Below are 15772 nucleotides of genomic sequence, written 5' to 3'. Positions count from 1 at the left end.
TTGCTTCGGACCCAGGGTCAATCAGAGCTCGCGCTTGGAAGATGCCCCACACGTGAATGAGGGCAGTGCCCAGTAGAACGGCTCTTGAACCGGAAGCGAAGCTTACTTGCACATCTGAGGGATCCTCTGAGGTGCCCGTGCCTTCTGGAATAGGTGCGGGCCGAGTGCTGGCTGTCGCAGTCGAACTTGGAGCGGTTGCAAATGGATTACAGCGGTGCAGGAGGGTGTGATACCGGCAGCTGCATGTGAAGCAGCTGTGGGCACCAATGCAATCCCGTTGCTGGTGCCGTCGTGCGAAACAGGGCTGCCTTCTTCTGATGTAGTAGGACCGACCATTTACATCCATTTCGAGGAACCGTGAACATAATCGAATAGGGTGGTTTTCCCTGGAACAGAGATCGCACCCCTTGGGGGCTGAAGCCACCTCGTATAAGTTAAGCCTACGCGGTGGTGACCGCTTGAGTAAGCCTTGATGAGGGACCAGGGGTAGTATTGACGGATTCGTCGCTTTTTGCGCTTTGAATACTAATGTCAGCCTTTGGCTTTAATTAATAAATAAAATGAAAAACATAGGCAAATGTAAAGAAATAAACTGATTACGATGTTACTGATGAAAAACGTAACCTAATGTTTTCAAAAAGGCAAAAAATAGTAATACGTACCTGAACACAATACCCCACTGTGTGTCGAACAACGATTTTTTTTATTTTTGTCTAACTGTCTTATTCTTACCAAATAGGAGAAAAAATAATAATAATTTTTATTCAGCAAAAAAAAGAAAAACGCGTCAACTCACTTTTTCACTAGTTACAGCTATTTTCGCTAATCCACTTCTCTTATCAGCAGAACTTTGCGTTCACTTTTTCTTTTTTGTATTCTTCTTGTTTGAAGATCAATTTAAAACATGTATATTGCGATTACAAAAAAAATGTGAATTTCATTCATATTTAAAAAGTTGTTAATTAATCTAAAAAAAAAAGGTTAAAAAACATAAAACTGGAAAATAGTGGGGTGTGTTTGACCGAAAATGGCTGCTCTTCACGAGCCATTTCTAGAAAGCTCGGTATTAGCCAACCGACAGTGATTTCAGCTCAAATACGTCGACATGTGACCTCCATAACGAGCCATTTCTAGAAAGCTCGGTATTAGCCAACCGACAGTGATTTCAGCTCAAAAACGTCGACATGTGACCTCCATAACGCAATAAAAAGCTCGCCAAAATTTATTAACGGACTTTGGGGGCCCGACTAATGATGTCCCAGATGAGGAAAAATAGGCTGTTAACATCAAAAGGAAGCTTCAAACCTGGATTATCTGAAAAAAATGTCAAGGCGCGTTTGAAATTAGCAAGAGAGTACATGGATTGTAATAAAGATGATTGTAAACGTATTGTCTGGTCTGATGAATCAGTTAGATGGAAAACAATACTGCTGGCGTAGATCCGGAGGAAGGATTCAAAGACGCCATGTAAAGCAAACGGTTGAACATGGCGGCGAAAATATAATAGTTTGGGGATGCGGCGATCCGAAGCACACAGCTAAAATTATAAATCAAGTTGTTAATAATAAGGGACTATCGACAAAATATTAAAAAAATATAGTTTTCTTTATTTTCTTGCAACGTGCAAAAGTGAGTATATGCGATTTTTTTTGTTTTTTTTTTCTAACTCTTTGTTAAATACAATTTGTTATTTTTTTTCTCCTATTTGTGAAGAATAAAGCAGTTAAACAAATGTAAAGAAAATCAATTGAATTATCTGGTTTTGTTTTCTTTTTATGAATGATGAAAGTCTATTGTTGTAAACATGCACGCACTTTTGCGCGCCACTGTACACTTCAGGGACGCCCGTGATTGCAAAATACTGTTTCCAAAGTTCTTGTTACCAGAAGAAGGCTTTGATAAAAATTTTCTGATATCACGTGTTTAGATGTTTAATGTTTAATTAAAAAGTGTTGATACAGTAACATACTGATTTACTTGCTCTGCTTGTTACAAAATACTTGCGTCCAGTTCAACAGAATACATATGTGTATTCGTCCCACCAAACATTTATGTATATGTATATAGTGATAACCCGGTTACCAGTAACAACGCTGTACAGTTTTCGCGATTTCGATGGACTATGCTCATGGTATACTTGGATAGATTTGTGTGCTGCAGGATCATCTTAACTTCCAGAATGGCTCGCCGTAGCGATCTCGTCCCTTGCTTGCATTCAAGGCCGTATCTCACCTGCTTTTTGTAAACTTCTAGTTTATCTTCAAATTCCTTCTTATCACCTTAAGTTCATGTTCCAAATAAATATTTATAAGCGGTTCCTACTTAGTTAATTAATCCTCGTTTTTGTCTCTGTGAGGAAATTATTACCTTAATTTCATGTTTTAATTGAAGTAGTGCTAATATCAGGATATTTTTTGAATTGATTTTCATGTTTGGTAATCTTGGTAATTTTCATATATTTTTGTTTGATTTATTTTTGTCTTATGATGTTCGTAGTTTGGAGGTATTTTTATAGTCCCTATGTGTGTAAATAACAGTTATTCAAAGTTATAGGTGTACTACTAATTTGTTGGGATGTAGTCAATGGTATTTTCGTCCATGTCAATTTTACAATCAGAGTCAGAGCTGTAAATTTCCCTGGACTGACACGAGAGGTTTTGAGTTTAAGCTTTTTTAAATTTGCTGTAACGAACTGTTTTTGTTTGTCTGCTCGCTACGGAATACGTGCGGCTAGCTCAGTAGAGTTTGTGCGTTCGTCCTACCAAATTTATAGAATAACGTGATCACCCGGTTACCTGTAATAACACTCGCAGTTTCGTTCTCGGGTCTTTATTTGAGCTCAGTTTACAATGTACTTCAATTGTCCGGACGCCTCTGCTCTCTCGTCGTAGCGTCGGACCTTCGCCTGGTATTTGACGCTTGTTCAGTTCCTTCCGACGCACCGCGCTATCGCCCGAATACGCCGCAGTCCCTGTAGCAAGACGCCCAGTGAAAGACGAACGTTCCACCCTACCTTTTCTCTTCTGCCGGTGCGGTCGGACCTGGATGTCCTGCTCGGCGGCCTGGTTCCACTGTCTTACCGCTTTCGTCGTCCTGGGTGGCGCGGACCTTCGTTGTTGGGCGCTCGTCGCGTGGGCTGAGAATTGTTGTCGTACGCAGACTCACGGAAGCTCACGGCTGTGATCCCCAAGGCAAACGCCTGTGGAACAGCAACGCGTCAACCCCACGTCTGGTTCGGACTGGTGGCTCCGGTACCACGCCTGCTTGGATTGCACGGACACACCAGGCTATCGCCTGGTTCAAGCACGCGATCTCCTACACAGCCCACCGGGTCTACACCACAATCCCTGCCGTTTCCTCGGGTGCCCGCTTAGGTCTGGCCTCTCCTGTTGTTTGCCTCCTGGCTACTCGTGCTTCGTCGTTTGGACCTCAGCTACCTGCGTCTCAGTTCGGAGACCTTCTTGTCCCGAACGTCTTGACGTAGCGATCTTGCTCCTTGGTGACTATCACGTTCGTAGCTCCTCTGCTGACTTCGTTCTAACGTTGTTGACTCGTACACTTGCTTTCCTTGACTGTCGGTCCCGCTTCCAGCGCACGGCCTGTTTATATAGGCCTCCTCTAACGGTTTATCCCTTTGATCTCCAGTCTCCGGATCCAAAGTCCATGATTTTACCGTTGGCCCGGTCCAAAGTTCGATATGTCTCGTTATTTGCCTTTGAGCCTGCTGACTCTCCGAACTCTCTTTTCAGCAAGTCCGGAGTCTCCATCCTCTCTCTCTCTACTTCCCGAGTCTCCAAACTCTCTTCCTCTAGAGTCTCCAAACTCTCTTTCTCCAGCCCAGAGTCTCCAAACTCTCTCTCTCCGGGCTTCGCACTGCCGTTACTACGCTTTGACTTGTTGCAAACTGGCAACGGCAGACCCTCCTTATGCGATCACTATTCGCATTTGTGCGGAGTTTTAACTCCTCACATTGCTTATGTGTTTTATAGCTTTATAACCCCTATTAGTTTTTGATTTAAAGCTCCTGTCTTTTCAAATAGATGTACTAGTTTAGCTTTACGTTTCATTGCCTCTTTAACCATTCAAGAAATTCATATTCCTTGCGAGTTTTATTTTTATTATCTATCTTATGTTATTTTTGGTTTTGCATATTTATGTTTGGTTCCATACTATAAAGAAATATTGGTGCTGGAGTTTTACATGTGGCAACATGGGATATTTCATGATTATTAAGATGGGTGGCTTTTTAAATATTCATTAATTTATCTTCAACGTTTGGATGTGTATTTATAATTCTCTACTCTTCGTTATTTAATTTATGGAACCTTTCTATGTAAGCTATTCCATTTTTAATAGTGGTAATTTCAATATTAATATTCCAAACATATTCCAAAAACTAAACAATTAAAGTTCACGGAACTATTAAAATTATATATTTAAAATGTTGGAGTATGAACTGTAATAAAGATTTTCATTGAGGGGACTGCCTCTTTGCGTTTCAAAAAAAGATACATACGTATCGCAGCTCAACAGAAATATGACGAGTCAGTGAATTAAGTGTTGCAGCCCTCTCCACGTTCAGGAACTGGAACTGCTGAACGATGGACGGAAGCCGAAGTTTAACAAATATAGGGGTACGTCATTTATTAACGTTACATTTGTCAGCAGCCTCTCACTGGAGGGCACGTCTTGAAGACGGCGGAGAAGAATTCCCGGCCGTTCAAGCATGGGATACCAGGAAGATAGATTCCGTGGTAATCCCAAATTGGGATGCAGAGAGCAATTTGCGATGCAACCATGACAAGGAAGACAAAGGTACAGCGCAAACCACCTATATATTGGTTGAGTGCCACCCTAACTCAGCTACGGTCTAAATGCCTTAGGGCTAGGAGAACGGCGCAACGAGCCAGAGACAGTACCCACCACGTGAAGCTTATGGAGGCTTTTAGACAGAAAACGTTTTTTGGCAAATCGAAAGAAATTTACAAGACTAATACAAAAATGAAAAAAAAATATGAAAACATTTTTCAAGTGTGGGCGTGGCAGTTTTTTTACTCTACGAGTAACAGGTATAATAACACAAGCTGTAAATCAAACTGTTGAAGAATTCCCCCATACAGTAAGCAAACATTTATTTTTGATGATTTTAAATAAAATTGTCGGCATGGAATTATGCGCCGAATCAGAACAACTTATGACCAAGTGTTTTAAGGATTGCAAAGCCTATTGCTCATATAAATCCACCCAAAAAAAAACCCATTACAGTTCCACAACATTTCCAGTTTTCACAATACCTAAATTTCCAACAAAGACGAACCGTTGGTCTAAAAAATCCTTCTTAATTTTATTAAAACTGTACACTTGACGAATACGAGCTATAAATTGTAAGCCACTTAATCTCTCACTGCAAGATGGTGAATTTATTCAAAAACCCAAATACGTTAATAAAGTCTTTTATCTAGTCCCCATACTCAAGACGTTTGTCTTGGAAGTTTTATTAGAAGGCGACAACTTAAAAGATTTAGGATTGAATTATAATTAATCAACATAAAAAACAAGAGAGAACGCTATAGTCGAGTTCCCCGACTATCTGATACCCGTTACTCAGCTAGTGGAACGGAAAAGGAGAGTCTTAAACACAGTTTTTGGCAGTTTGTAGGCGTTATAGTGGGCGTGGCAAAAAGTTTTTTGGCAAATCGATAGAAATTTACAAGACCAATACAAAAATGAAAAAATTTCAAAACATTTTTCAAAAGTGTGGGCGTAGCAGCCTTGGGCGGTTTGTGGGCGTTAGAGTGGGCGTGGCAAAAAGTGGCAAGTCGATAGAAATTTACAACACTAATAAAAAAATGAAAAAATATCAAAACATTTTCCAAAAGTGTGGGCGTGGCAGTTTTGGGCGGTTTGTGGGCGTTAAAGTGGGCTTGTGGGCTTCTATGTCTCTGGAGTCTGTATGCCAAATCTCAACATTCTAGCTTTTTTAGTTCCTGAGATCACGACGTTCATACGGACGGACAGACAGACGGACGGACAGACGAACATGGCCAGATCAACTCGGCTATTGATCCTGATCAAGAATATATATACTTTATATGGTCGGAAACGCTTCCTTCTAGCGTCTACATACTTTTCAACGAATCTAGTATACTCTTTTACTCTACAAGGATATTGAGCAATAGCTGTTGCGAATAACAAATAGCCGAATAATTTCCGATACTATTTATTTTCTTTATTGTACTGGCAGCTAGGGCCGACCAAGAGCTATATCGAAATCACAAGTCTTGCCGAAAAACGAAGAAGTGACAATTGGCGGGACAGACAGCCGAATGCTGCGCCCAAGCTTAATGTAGGTAGATAACAAAGATAAGAAGGAATGAGCGCCGTACAGATAAATTCCTGCGAGAACAGCGGTTTGCACTATGGGCATCGCAACTGCTACTACTGACTACTTCGGCTTACAATATTAAGAGTATAAGATTAGTCTACTGCATAGTTTTGGCGGCTGCATGACCCAACAACAGTTTTAAATGAAATTTATACGACAAAAGACATACTGCCACAGAACACTGCCGATCCCTTAAAAACAGATTTACACAAACTAAAGTAACAGAGTTTTTTTGCAGTGCCCAATGTTCAACACACGATATTTTCAATAGTATATAGTATAGTATATTGGTATTCCTAATCTGTAATACTATTAAAAATATTGTGTGTTGAACATTGTGCACTGCAAAAAATCATGCTGTTCGAATTAATAGTGGTTTGGGCTCGTATACCGACGCGCATACTATAACAACTTACATGTCAACTTACCTGATAAGCCTACAAGAAATCGAAATAGTGGTCAAGTGTTCGTAAACAATAATAAAAATAGTGTATGTAAATAAATGCTGTTGTTGTTGTAAGCTAAACAACAACAAACATTCTATCATATAGAGAATAAAATTATCTTTCAGAAAAATATATGTTTGTATGTGTTATCTGCATTATCATCACATATAGTGTGTGCTAAAATTGCATAAACACCAGCCGTGCGAATTAATAGTGGTCAGGGCTCATAGTTCCTGAGATCTTGACAGACAGCCGGACAGACAGGCGGTCGTACGTAGCTCCTGAGATACGGACAGACGGCGCGCCGCGACGTGGCCACATCGACTCGGCTATTGATCCTGATCAAGAATATATATATTTATATGGTCGGAAACGCTTCCTTCTGCCTGTTACATCCTTTTCAACGAATACCCCCCTTTTACTCTACGAGTAACAGTTATAATTATGGTATCCAGCTTCTACATTACAGAAATTTGTTTTTGATTTAAGAAACCGTTCTTTAAATCTAGAAAATATTTATTGAATTCACGAAGAAGAAATTTAATGACGAACGTCTAATATATATTGTACATTTTATATACTAAAAATAAACGATTTTCAGCTTATTTAAAAGCTAACTTTGCTTAAATCTTCAACAAAATATTACTGTTACAATTCTACAATTTTTAATTTTTCGTGTTTTCTGCAAACAGTGCACCATCAAAAAATTATCCATGCCGACATAAAGCCTGGAAATTTATTATTAACCGAATTTGGACATGTAAAAATAGCTGATCTTGGGGTATGCAATGAGTTCCTTGGAGAAGACGCAACAATAAGTAATGGATCAACGGCTGGAACTCCAGCTTTTAGGGCTCCAGAAACTCTAATCCCTGGACAGGTAAACCGTTTCTTAGATCATAATCAACAATACAAATTATTCATTCTTCATTAAATTTTTTTATTTTAATATTTAGAACCAATATTGTGGAAGGGCGGCAGATGTCTGGGCCTTAGGTGCAACTCTGTATTCCTTGATATTCGGAAATGTACCGTTTTTGGCAGATTCAGTGCCCTTACTGTATGAAAAAATTAAACAAGATTCTGTCAAATTTCCAGAAAACCATAAAGTAACTGAAATTTTAAAAAGTTGCATAGTTCAAATGTTGGAAAAAAATGCGACGCACAGAATTACGATTCCCCAGTTAAAGGTGCTAAACGAAAAGATTTTTATCTAGATATTAATATTTTTATTTTCAGACTAATAATTGGGTAACTTCTGGTGGGTACTGTCCCTTGCCTACCGAAGAAGAAAATTGTTGTTTGGTACAAGTAGACGACGAAGACATAAACTCCGTCGTGCGCAGCATTCCTAAATTAGACACACTTATATTAATAAAAACGATGTTAAAAAAGCATTCATTTGGCAATCCATTTGTAAAAGGATGTTCTGGAAAATCAGCAACACTTACGGGGTGCTCAAGGATAGAACGGTTTATCCGCGCAGGTCGATCTAATTCAGCGCCTGGTTCATATCGGATGACAACAGCCAGGTATAATATAATGATAAAAAATAAACTTTAGTAATACGCTTTTTATTTATATTCAGACAGCCTTCGTCAGATACTCTCCTGCCATCACTTAAGGAACATTGCTCTTCTCAATGTAATGAAGGCATTCATAATTTTGATTATTAGAACCGGCTAACTATTACAAGGAATTTTCCAGCTTATAAAGAACCAGTAATTCATATAAACTTCTTGTATAGTCAAGTTTTACTTCTTTTCAATTTGACACTTTCCAAAAGCCAAACACTTATAAGAAATATTTATTTTTATTATTGTCAGTTTAAGTTCAGATTACGTATAAATTTCATTGTGATAAAAATAAATGTAGAATATTATTATGACGTCTTTGGGAAATTAGGGATTTGGCTTGGTCTTTGGTCCTAAACCTCTATATATAGGTTTTCAAGACCTAACAATACTTGCTATCAATTTAAATTATTGTTCTAAATAATCAGTTCTGTAACGGCGCCTGAAGCGTTTTGGCCCATATATAAATATTTGGCCTGAAAGTATGCACTTTAAATAGTTCGTTGCCAATTATTGCACTTAGGCTGCAGCTGAATCGGAGCAACCGATAGTGAGCAGCTTTAACAGAGTCGCAATCCAAAGCTCAGCTTTGGAACCACGGCCAACTTCACTGGCCTGAGATCGAATTCCGGTGTCATTCTTTTCTTGGAAAATTCCGAAGCGACCACACGCGTTTTAATCGAGTGCGGGTTCAATATAACTAAACATAACCTCAGCGACTTAGTGTTTTTTTCCCACGAGGGAAAATTTTCTCAATTTCTAATAAGTTGGCGAAAGCAAGGTAAGCCACAAAATGCCCATAGTTTTCTGTCGTAATTCTGACAGTATCTTTGTTTCCCGACCGTTTGAAATAGGAAGTGTCCAGAGGAGCACCCCTTCAGACGCAGCGGACAAGACGGCAGAGCGCCCCCTCAGCCATTGGCAGCTGAGGAATCAACGGACTACGTGTTCCAGAAGCAGCAGCGCCGGACCCGTACGCTGATTGGGATTTTTCGCCCGTCCAGCGGAGCACCCCTGTCGCAGGGCAGCGGGCACCAGCAACATCATCGCCTAGAAAGGCGCAGCAGCTAGCTCGGCCGCCAAGGAAGCAGAGCTAAGCCTCCCCATCCGGCGGAGCACCCTCTACGGCCACCCGAAAATCGAGGGAATTTAATCTCCAAGTGTAGTCAGAAGAATAAAAGGGAATAAATAGTGCGGATGTTGTCCTTCAGTGTTCTCAGTGCAGTCGACATAGCGTTAAGGTGGCCAAAAGGCAGATTTAAGTCCCATACTCGTGTCCGAACCCAGGCTGTTAGATTTGGATTTGTAAAATGTGGGCCCCATACAGTGATCCCTCGATAATAAAGACGAACCTTTATTAAAAGCGAGCCACACATCACAGGGAAATCAGTGGGGAACTCGTGATCGCTTATAAAACTAATGTTTAAATTAAACCTTGGCGATCTTAAGTCGCATTCGTTTACAGCCACCGCTCGGGAGATCGATATTTCGCCGCTGGGGAAAAAAATGATTTCACTGTGAGTAACAACAAACAAAGAATATAATTATTGGCTAGTACTTGGCCAAAAATTTTAAGTTAAACAAAAGTCGTTACACAACGCCTATATTTGCCAGTTAGTCGCTAAAAATAAATTGATAATTAAAATCTTCATCTGAAAATCAGTAAAATCTGCTAAAAACTGAACCAAACAGAACCGACTTATCCTTGTTAAAAGTATAAATATTTTGAAATATAAAAATTAAACTAAATCTAGATAGAACACCAAGTACACGATGAACACTGAAATAAAAGTTTAGGGAATTTATAAAGAAAGTATATTTAAAGAAGAAATTAAAATATTAATGAAAACTATTAATTAACGTAAGAGAAACACAATGAACGTATATGTATATATATTTATAATTAAAACGTAATGATACCGTTACTGTAATCCTTATTTAGCATGAACTATTCAATTAATTTGTATATTTTGCTTTATATTTGGCTTATTATTGGTGATCTAAATCCTACTCTTAGGCATTGCCTAATCCAACCCATTTCATAAATTTGGTGGGTCGAACAAACAAACTCTGAACTAGCCGTTGCAGTTCGGAGCGAGCACATACTTATAAAACAGTTACAATAAGAAATATTTATTTTTAAATATATATATATTTTATTGTCTGTGATAAATCACGTGTTATTAACGTTTATATATCTTTGTGATAAAAATAAATTTAGAAAATTTGTACGGAGACAAAACCTTGTCATGCTCGCATAGGTGTACCGCTGCACCTGTAGCGCTCTTCGAGTCTTTGTTTCCGACCTTCTTTCTTCTTATCTTTCTTTCTGACGGTCGTTCTCTCGCACCGGTTCACACATATTTCTTCTTTTTTATTATAACCGTAAGGGCGACATATTGGTTACATACCACTGCCATACATATATACATTCGTTTACCATTTATATTCGCTGCAAGCAATTTGCCAGTCTGTTACGGAAAGCTTGGTTTGGGGTTTAAAATGAATCCCCAAGTAAAGTGGACTTTCAACGTACAATAGCCCAATCTATGTATATTTGAGGCAAATTAACTAGGTTAAATTTTACTTAAACACTGATCACTAATTATCATGATGCTGATATACTGGCTTGAGAGGAATGGATAAATTTTTTAAAGTTGGCATTTGATTCGGTGCAGACTTCGTTAAATAAATTGGATTTTACCGAGATCTCGAGTGACCGAAAGTAAACCCAGGATAAGCTGCTCATCGCAAGTAGGCTTTCGATCTAGGAAGCATCGGTTGCCAAATCTCGTTTGCTTGTTTTTTTTTCGATCTTGCTAAGAGATATTGAAAAATTACAACATCTACGGTCGGGTTTAGGCGGCGTGGCTCGCTCGAACCCTCGAAAAAAGCTATGAATTTCCTGTGGATGAACTTGTGATTCACAATGGGAAGAGGATTTATAAAGAAATGAGCTGTCTGCCTGGGATATTGTGGAGCCGTTTTCAGAGAAGTTGAAAAAGGGTGATGACTGCCACAAGGAGCAGTTAATCATATTTCACGATGGATCGAATACCGCCAAGGCATTGGGATTAATCTGGGATCCAGTTTCAGAACTTCTATTTCATTATACCCGTTACTCGTAGAGTAAAAGGGTATACTAGATTCGTTGAAAAGTATGTAACAGGCAGAGGGAAGCGTTTCCGAGCATATAAAGTATATATATTCTTGATCAGAATCAATAGCCATGTCCGTCTGTCCATATGAACGTCGAGATCTCCGGAACTACAAAAGCTAGAAAGTTGAGACTAAGCATACAGACTTCAGAGACTAGACGCAGCGCGTTTGTCGATTCATGTTGCTACGCCCGCTCAAACGCCCACAAACCGCCCAAAACGGCCACGTCCTCACTTTTAAAAAATGTTTAGACATTTTTTTTATTAATCTGGTAAATTGCTCTAGATTTGCAAAATTTTGTTTTTCCACGCCCACTCTAACGCCTACAAATCGCCCAAGCTGCCACTTCTCCAAAATGTTTTAATATTTTTTCATTTTTTTTGTTAGTAAGAAGAGTCAGCAGGCTCAAAGGCAAATAACGGGACACATCGAACTTTGGACCGGGCCAACGGTAAAATCGTGGACTTTGGATCCGGAGACTGGAGACCAAAGGGGTCAACCGTTAGAGGAGGCCTATATACACAGGCCGAACGCTGGAAGCGGGACAGTCAGTCGAGGAGAACAAGTGTACAAATTAACAACGTGAAATCGAAGTCAGCAGAGGAGCTACAGCCGTGGTAGTCAACAAGGAGCAAGATCGCTACGTCAAGACATTCGGGACGAGAAGGTCTCCGAATTGAGACACAGGTAGCTGAGGTCCAGTACGACGACGCACGAGTAGCCCAGAAGCGCCCAACAGGCGAAGCCAAACCAAGGAGGGCACAGGATAAGCGGCAGGGATTGTGGTGTAGACCCGGAGAACTCTGTAGGAGACCGCGAACTTGAACCAGGCGATGGCCTAGGTGTGTCCGTGCGATCCAAACAGGCGTGATACCGGCGCCACCAGTCCGAACCAGACGTGGGGTTGACGTGTTGCTGTTCCACAGGCGTTTCCCTTGGGGATCACAGCCGTTAGCTGCCGTGAGTCTGCGTAAGACAACAACTCTCAGCCCAAGCGACGAGCGCCCAACAACGAAGGTCCGCGCCACACAGGACGACAGGAACGGCGAGACAACGGAACGAGGCGCAGACATCGAGCGGTCAATAACCCATAGCCCAAGAAACCTTCTCCTACCAACAAATCAAGAAAGAGCGCGCTCTTGCTCTCCCGCTCTCTTAGCTCCGACAGAAGCCCGCTGCCTCCAACAACAACAGCTGGAGATATACCGACAGCCCGCTCTATCTCGTCATCGGCTGCACCCGCTCACGCTCTGACTTAGTCAGCGAAAGCAAAACCGCAAGCAATAAACGGTTCTGCTGCACTACCAGTAAAACAAAAAGAAAACCTAAACAAACAAGCTGGGTCGACCTGGCAGACTGGAATGGACCGCTACATTACAATAAAGTAAAAGCTCAACCCGGAAAATTCAGATATGGAAAACAAGCCGAAAAAAACACGCGACAACTCTACCTTGATCAGCAATGTAGCTCCGGAAATACCAACAGATTTGCCTTGCTTCCAGATACCGCTGAGACGTGCCGCTGGGATCCGTTGATATCGAACCGAAGAAAACAAAGCCTCCGCCAATATACATCCGCGAGAAGAGCACAAGCGGTTTTGTAAATACTTTGATTGGCCCTATTGGAAAAGATAACTCGTAAGAGGTACTATCAATGAAATCAAACTTCAAACGAAAACGGAGGACAACTACAGAAAAGCCACAAACTATCTTCTACACCTACCAGCTTAAAAGCAGCAAGGGCCTGTAAGTAGTACTGAAGGGCATTGAGTCTGATGTTACGCCCGAAGAGATAACTGAGGCGCTAAAGGAAAAAGAAATTTAACGCCAAAAGCGTGTTCAATATCAAAAACAGAAACAGGCAGCCCCAACCACTCTTCAAGATTGAACTTTAACCAGAAAACAAGCCTCCTAGAAAAAACGAGGTTCACCCAATTTTCAAACTTCAGCTCCTTCTGCACCGTAGGATCACAGTAGAAGAGCCGTACAAACGTAACGCTCCTGTACAATGTACAAACTGCCAAGAGTATGGCCGTATTGTACACTTCGCCCGGTGTGCGTAGTCTGTGGAGATCTCCACGACTCCAAACACTGTCAAACTAACAAAGAAAATGCAAACGAGAAAAAATGCAATAACTGGGGGGTAATCACACAGCAAACTACAGGGGCTGTCCAATCTACAAAGAGCTGAAAATCCGTCTTCACTAAAGAATGAACACGGCGCGGACACACCAGGAAACAGCTACGCTGACACCATCAGAAACAAATCCTGAAGTACTTTTCTCGAAAGCAGCAAAATTCGCTCCTTGGCCTACATCCAGCACTAACAAGATAACATTTGCAAACGTTTTAACATCGGGTATGACGCCTCCAAACCCAAAATTCTCGAACCCCACATGAAGTGCACACAAAATTAGACACACAAGAAAACTATAACCAAGCTGCGCAGCAGGAAACAAAAACTGAAGCTATGATGCAAGCCCTACAAGAGAGCATAATGGAATTTATGGCATTTATGAAGACCACCATTCAAGACATGATGCGTAATCAAAACCTTTTGATACAAATCCTTGTAGCCCAACAATCAAATAAATAATGGCTACCTTACGCATAGCTACGTGGAACGCCAATGGCGTACCACAGCGCAAATTCCTACATGAGAAGCACATCGACGTAATGCTTCTTTCGGAAACTCATCTCACAAGCAAATACAATTTTCAAATAAGAGACTACCATTTCTATGGTACAAATCATCCCGACGGAAAAGCAAACGGTGGCACCGCCATACTCATAAGGAACCGTATGAAGCACCACTTTTACAAAGAATTTGCGGAAAATCATCTTCAGGCCACATCTATCAACATTCAGCTGGAGGAGAACACTCTCCTCACACTAGCGGTCGTATACAACTACGTATACTATACTTGAGGCTGGAGTCCCCCAAGGCAGCGTTCTTGGGCCAAGCTTATACCTCATCTATACAGCCGACATCCCTACAAATAGTCGCTTAACGGTATCCACATTTGCTGACGATACAGCTATCCTTAGCCGTTCAAGGTCCCCTATCCAAGCTACAGCACAGCTGGCAATGCACCTCATCGACGTTGAGAAGTGGCTCTCTGACTGGCGAATAAAAGTAAACGAGCAAAAATGCAAGCACGTGACGCTTACGCTAAACAGACAAGACTGCCCACCGCTCTTGTTGAACAACATACCACTCCCGAAAGCAGATGAGGTAGTGTACCTAGGAGTACACCTTGACAGAAGACTCACATTGAGCAGGCACATTGAAGCCGAAAAAACCCAACTTAAACTCAAAGCCAACAACTTACACTGGCTTATCAACTCTAGTTCTCCGCTCAGCCTAGATCACAAGGTCTTTCTCTACAATTCTATATTGAAACCTATCTGGACCTATGGCTCACAGTTATGGGGCAATGCCAGCAATAGTAATATTGACATCATACAGCGAGCACAATCAAAGATTCTGAGAACCAACACTGGGGCACCGTGGTACGTTCGGAGTGAAAACATCCAAAGAGACTTAAATATCCCATCAGTTACCAATGCAATCACGGAACTTAAGGAAAAATACCATAGCAAGCTTTACTCGCACCCCAACCACCTAGCGAGATGTCTAATCCAGCTCAGCAGCCGTTCCCGTCTCCGGTGAAAGGACCTACCAACCCAGCGAATAAATTATTAGGGCCGTTTAATCATAGAACAGTTGGAAAATTAATACAACTGTTCAAAAAATACATGTTATAGTTAAGATTTTTAAACTTATTGTTAGTTCTTATACAAGAAGATTTAATAAATAAAAGCAAAGTAAAAAAAAAAAAGTCCAAGCACAATTAAAGATCCAAGAACGAAACTGCAAGTGTTATTATTGGTAACGGGGTGATCACGAGCAGACAAAACAAAAGAGTTCGTTACATCTGGCGCCCAAATAACGTGATTATCCCGGCAGTAGACACAAATTAAGCAATATGGTTAGAAGTTGGATCTACCGTCTTAAAAAGGAAGATTTCACATATGTCGCACAGAGGTTGCGCATATCGCTGTCGGGAAGGACAGAGGACTTGGGCCGAGTTCATAGACAGTATTTCCTGCCCAGGGGATACTTCACGAAGCTCGCGGACAAAGCGAGACAAAGGAAGCAAGGGTTTAGGGAGGCATTCAAGGACTACATGGTCGAGATGCAGACCC

General features: G+C 40.9%; 1 protein-coding gene across 5 annotated transcripts in view; it reads left to right on the top strand.

Moving 5' to 3' along the window:
* LOC6535230 (calcium/calmodulin-dependent protein kinase kinase 2) overlaps positions 1–8713 on the top strand; it is a 55352-nt gene extending 46639 nt beyond the window's left edge. For all 5 annotated transcript variants that reach the window (XM_002095853.4, XM_039377358.2, XM_039377362.2 and 2 more), the window contains 4 exons: positions 7524–7711; positions 7788–8021; positions 8071–8363; positions 8420–8713. In XM_002095853.4, coding sequence (XP_002095889.1) covers positions 7524–7711; positions 7788–8021; positions 8071–8363; positions 8420–8507 — 803 coding nt within the window. In that variant the 3' untranslated portion in view covers positions 8508–8713. The remainder of the gene's footprint in view (positions 1–7523; positions 7712–7787; positions 8022–8070; positions 8364–8419) is intronic.
* Positions 8714–15772: the final 7059 nt, after the last annotated feature.

The sequence above is a fragment of the Drosophila yakuba genome, unplaced genomic scaffold, assembly GCF_016746365.2.
Source record: "Drosophila yakuba strain Tai18E2 unplaced genomic scaffold, Prin_Dyak_Tai18E2_2.1 Segkk50_quiver_pilon_scaf, whole genome shotgun sequence".
Lineage (NCBI taxonomy): Eukaryota > Metazoa > Arthropoda > Insecta > Diptera > Drosophilidae > Drosophila > Drosophila yakuba.
The sequence above is the reverse complement of the archived record's forward strand: the minus strand, read 5'-3'. Positions and strand labels throughout refer to the sequence as shown.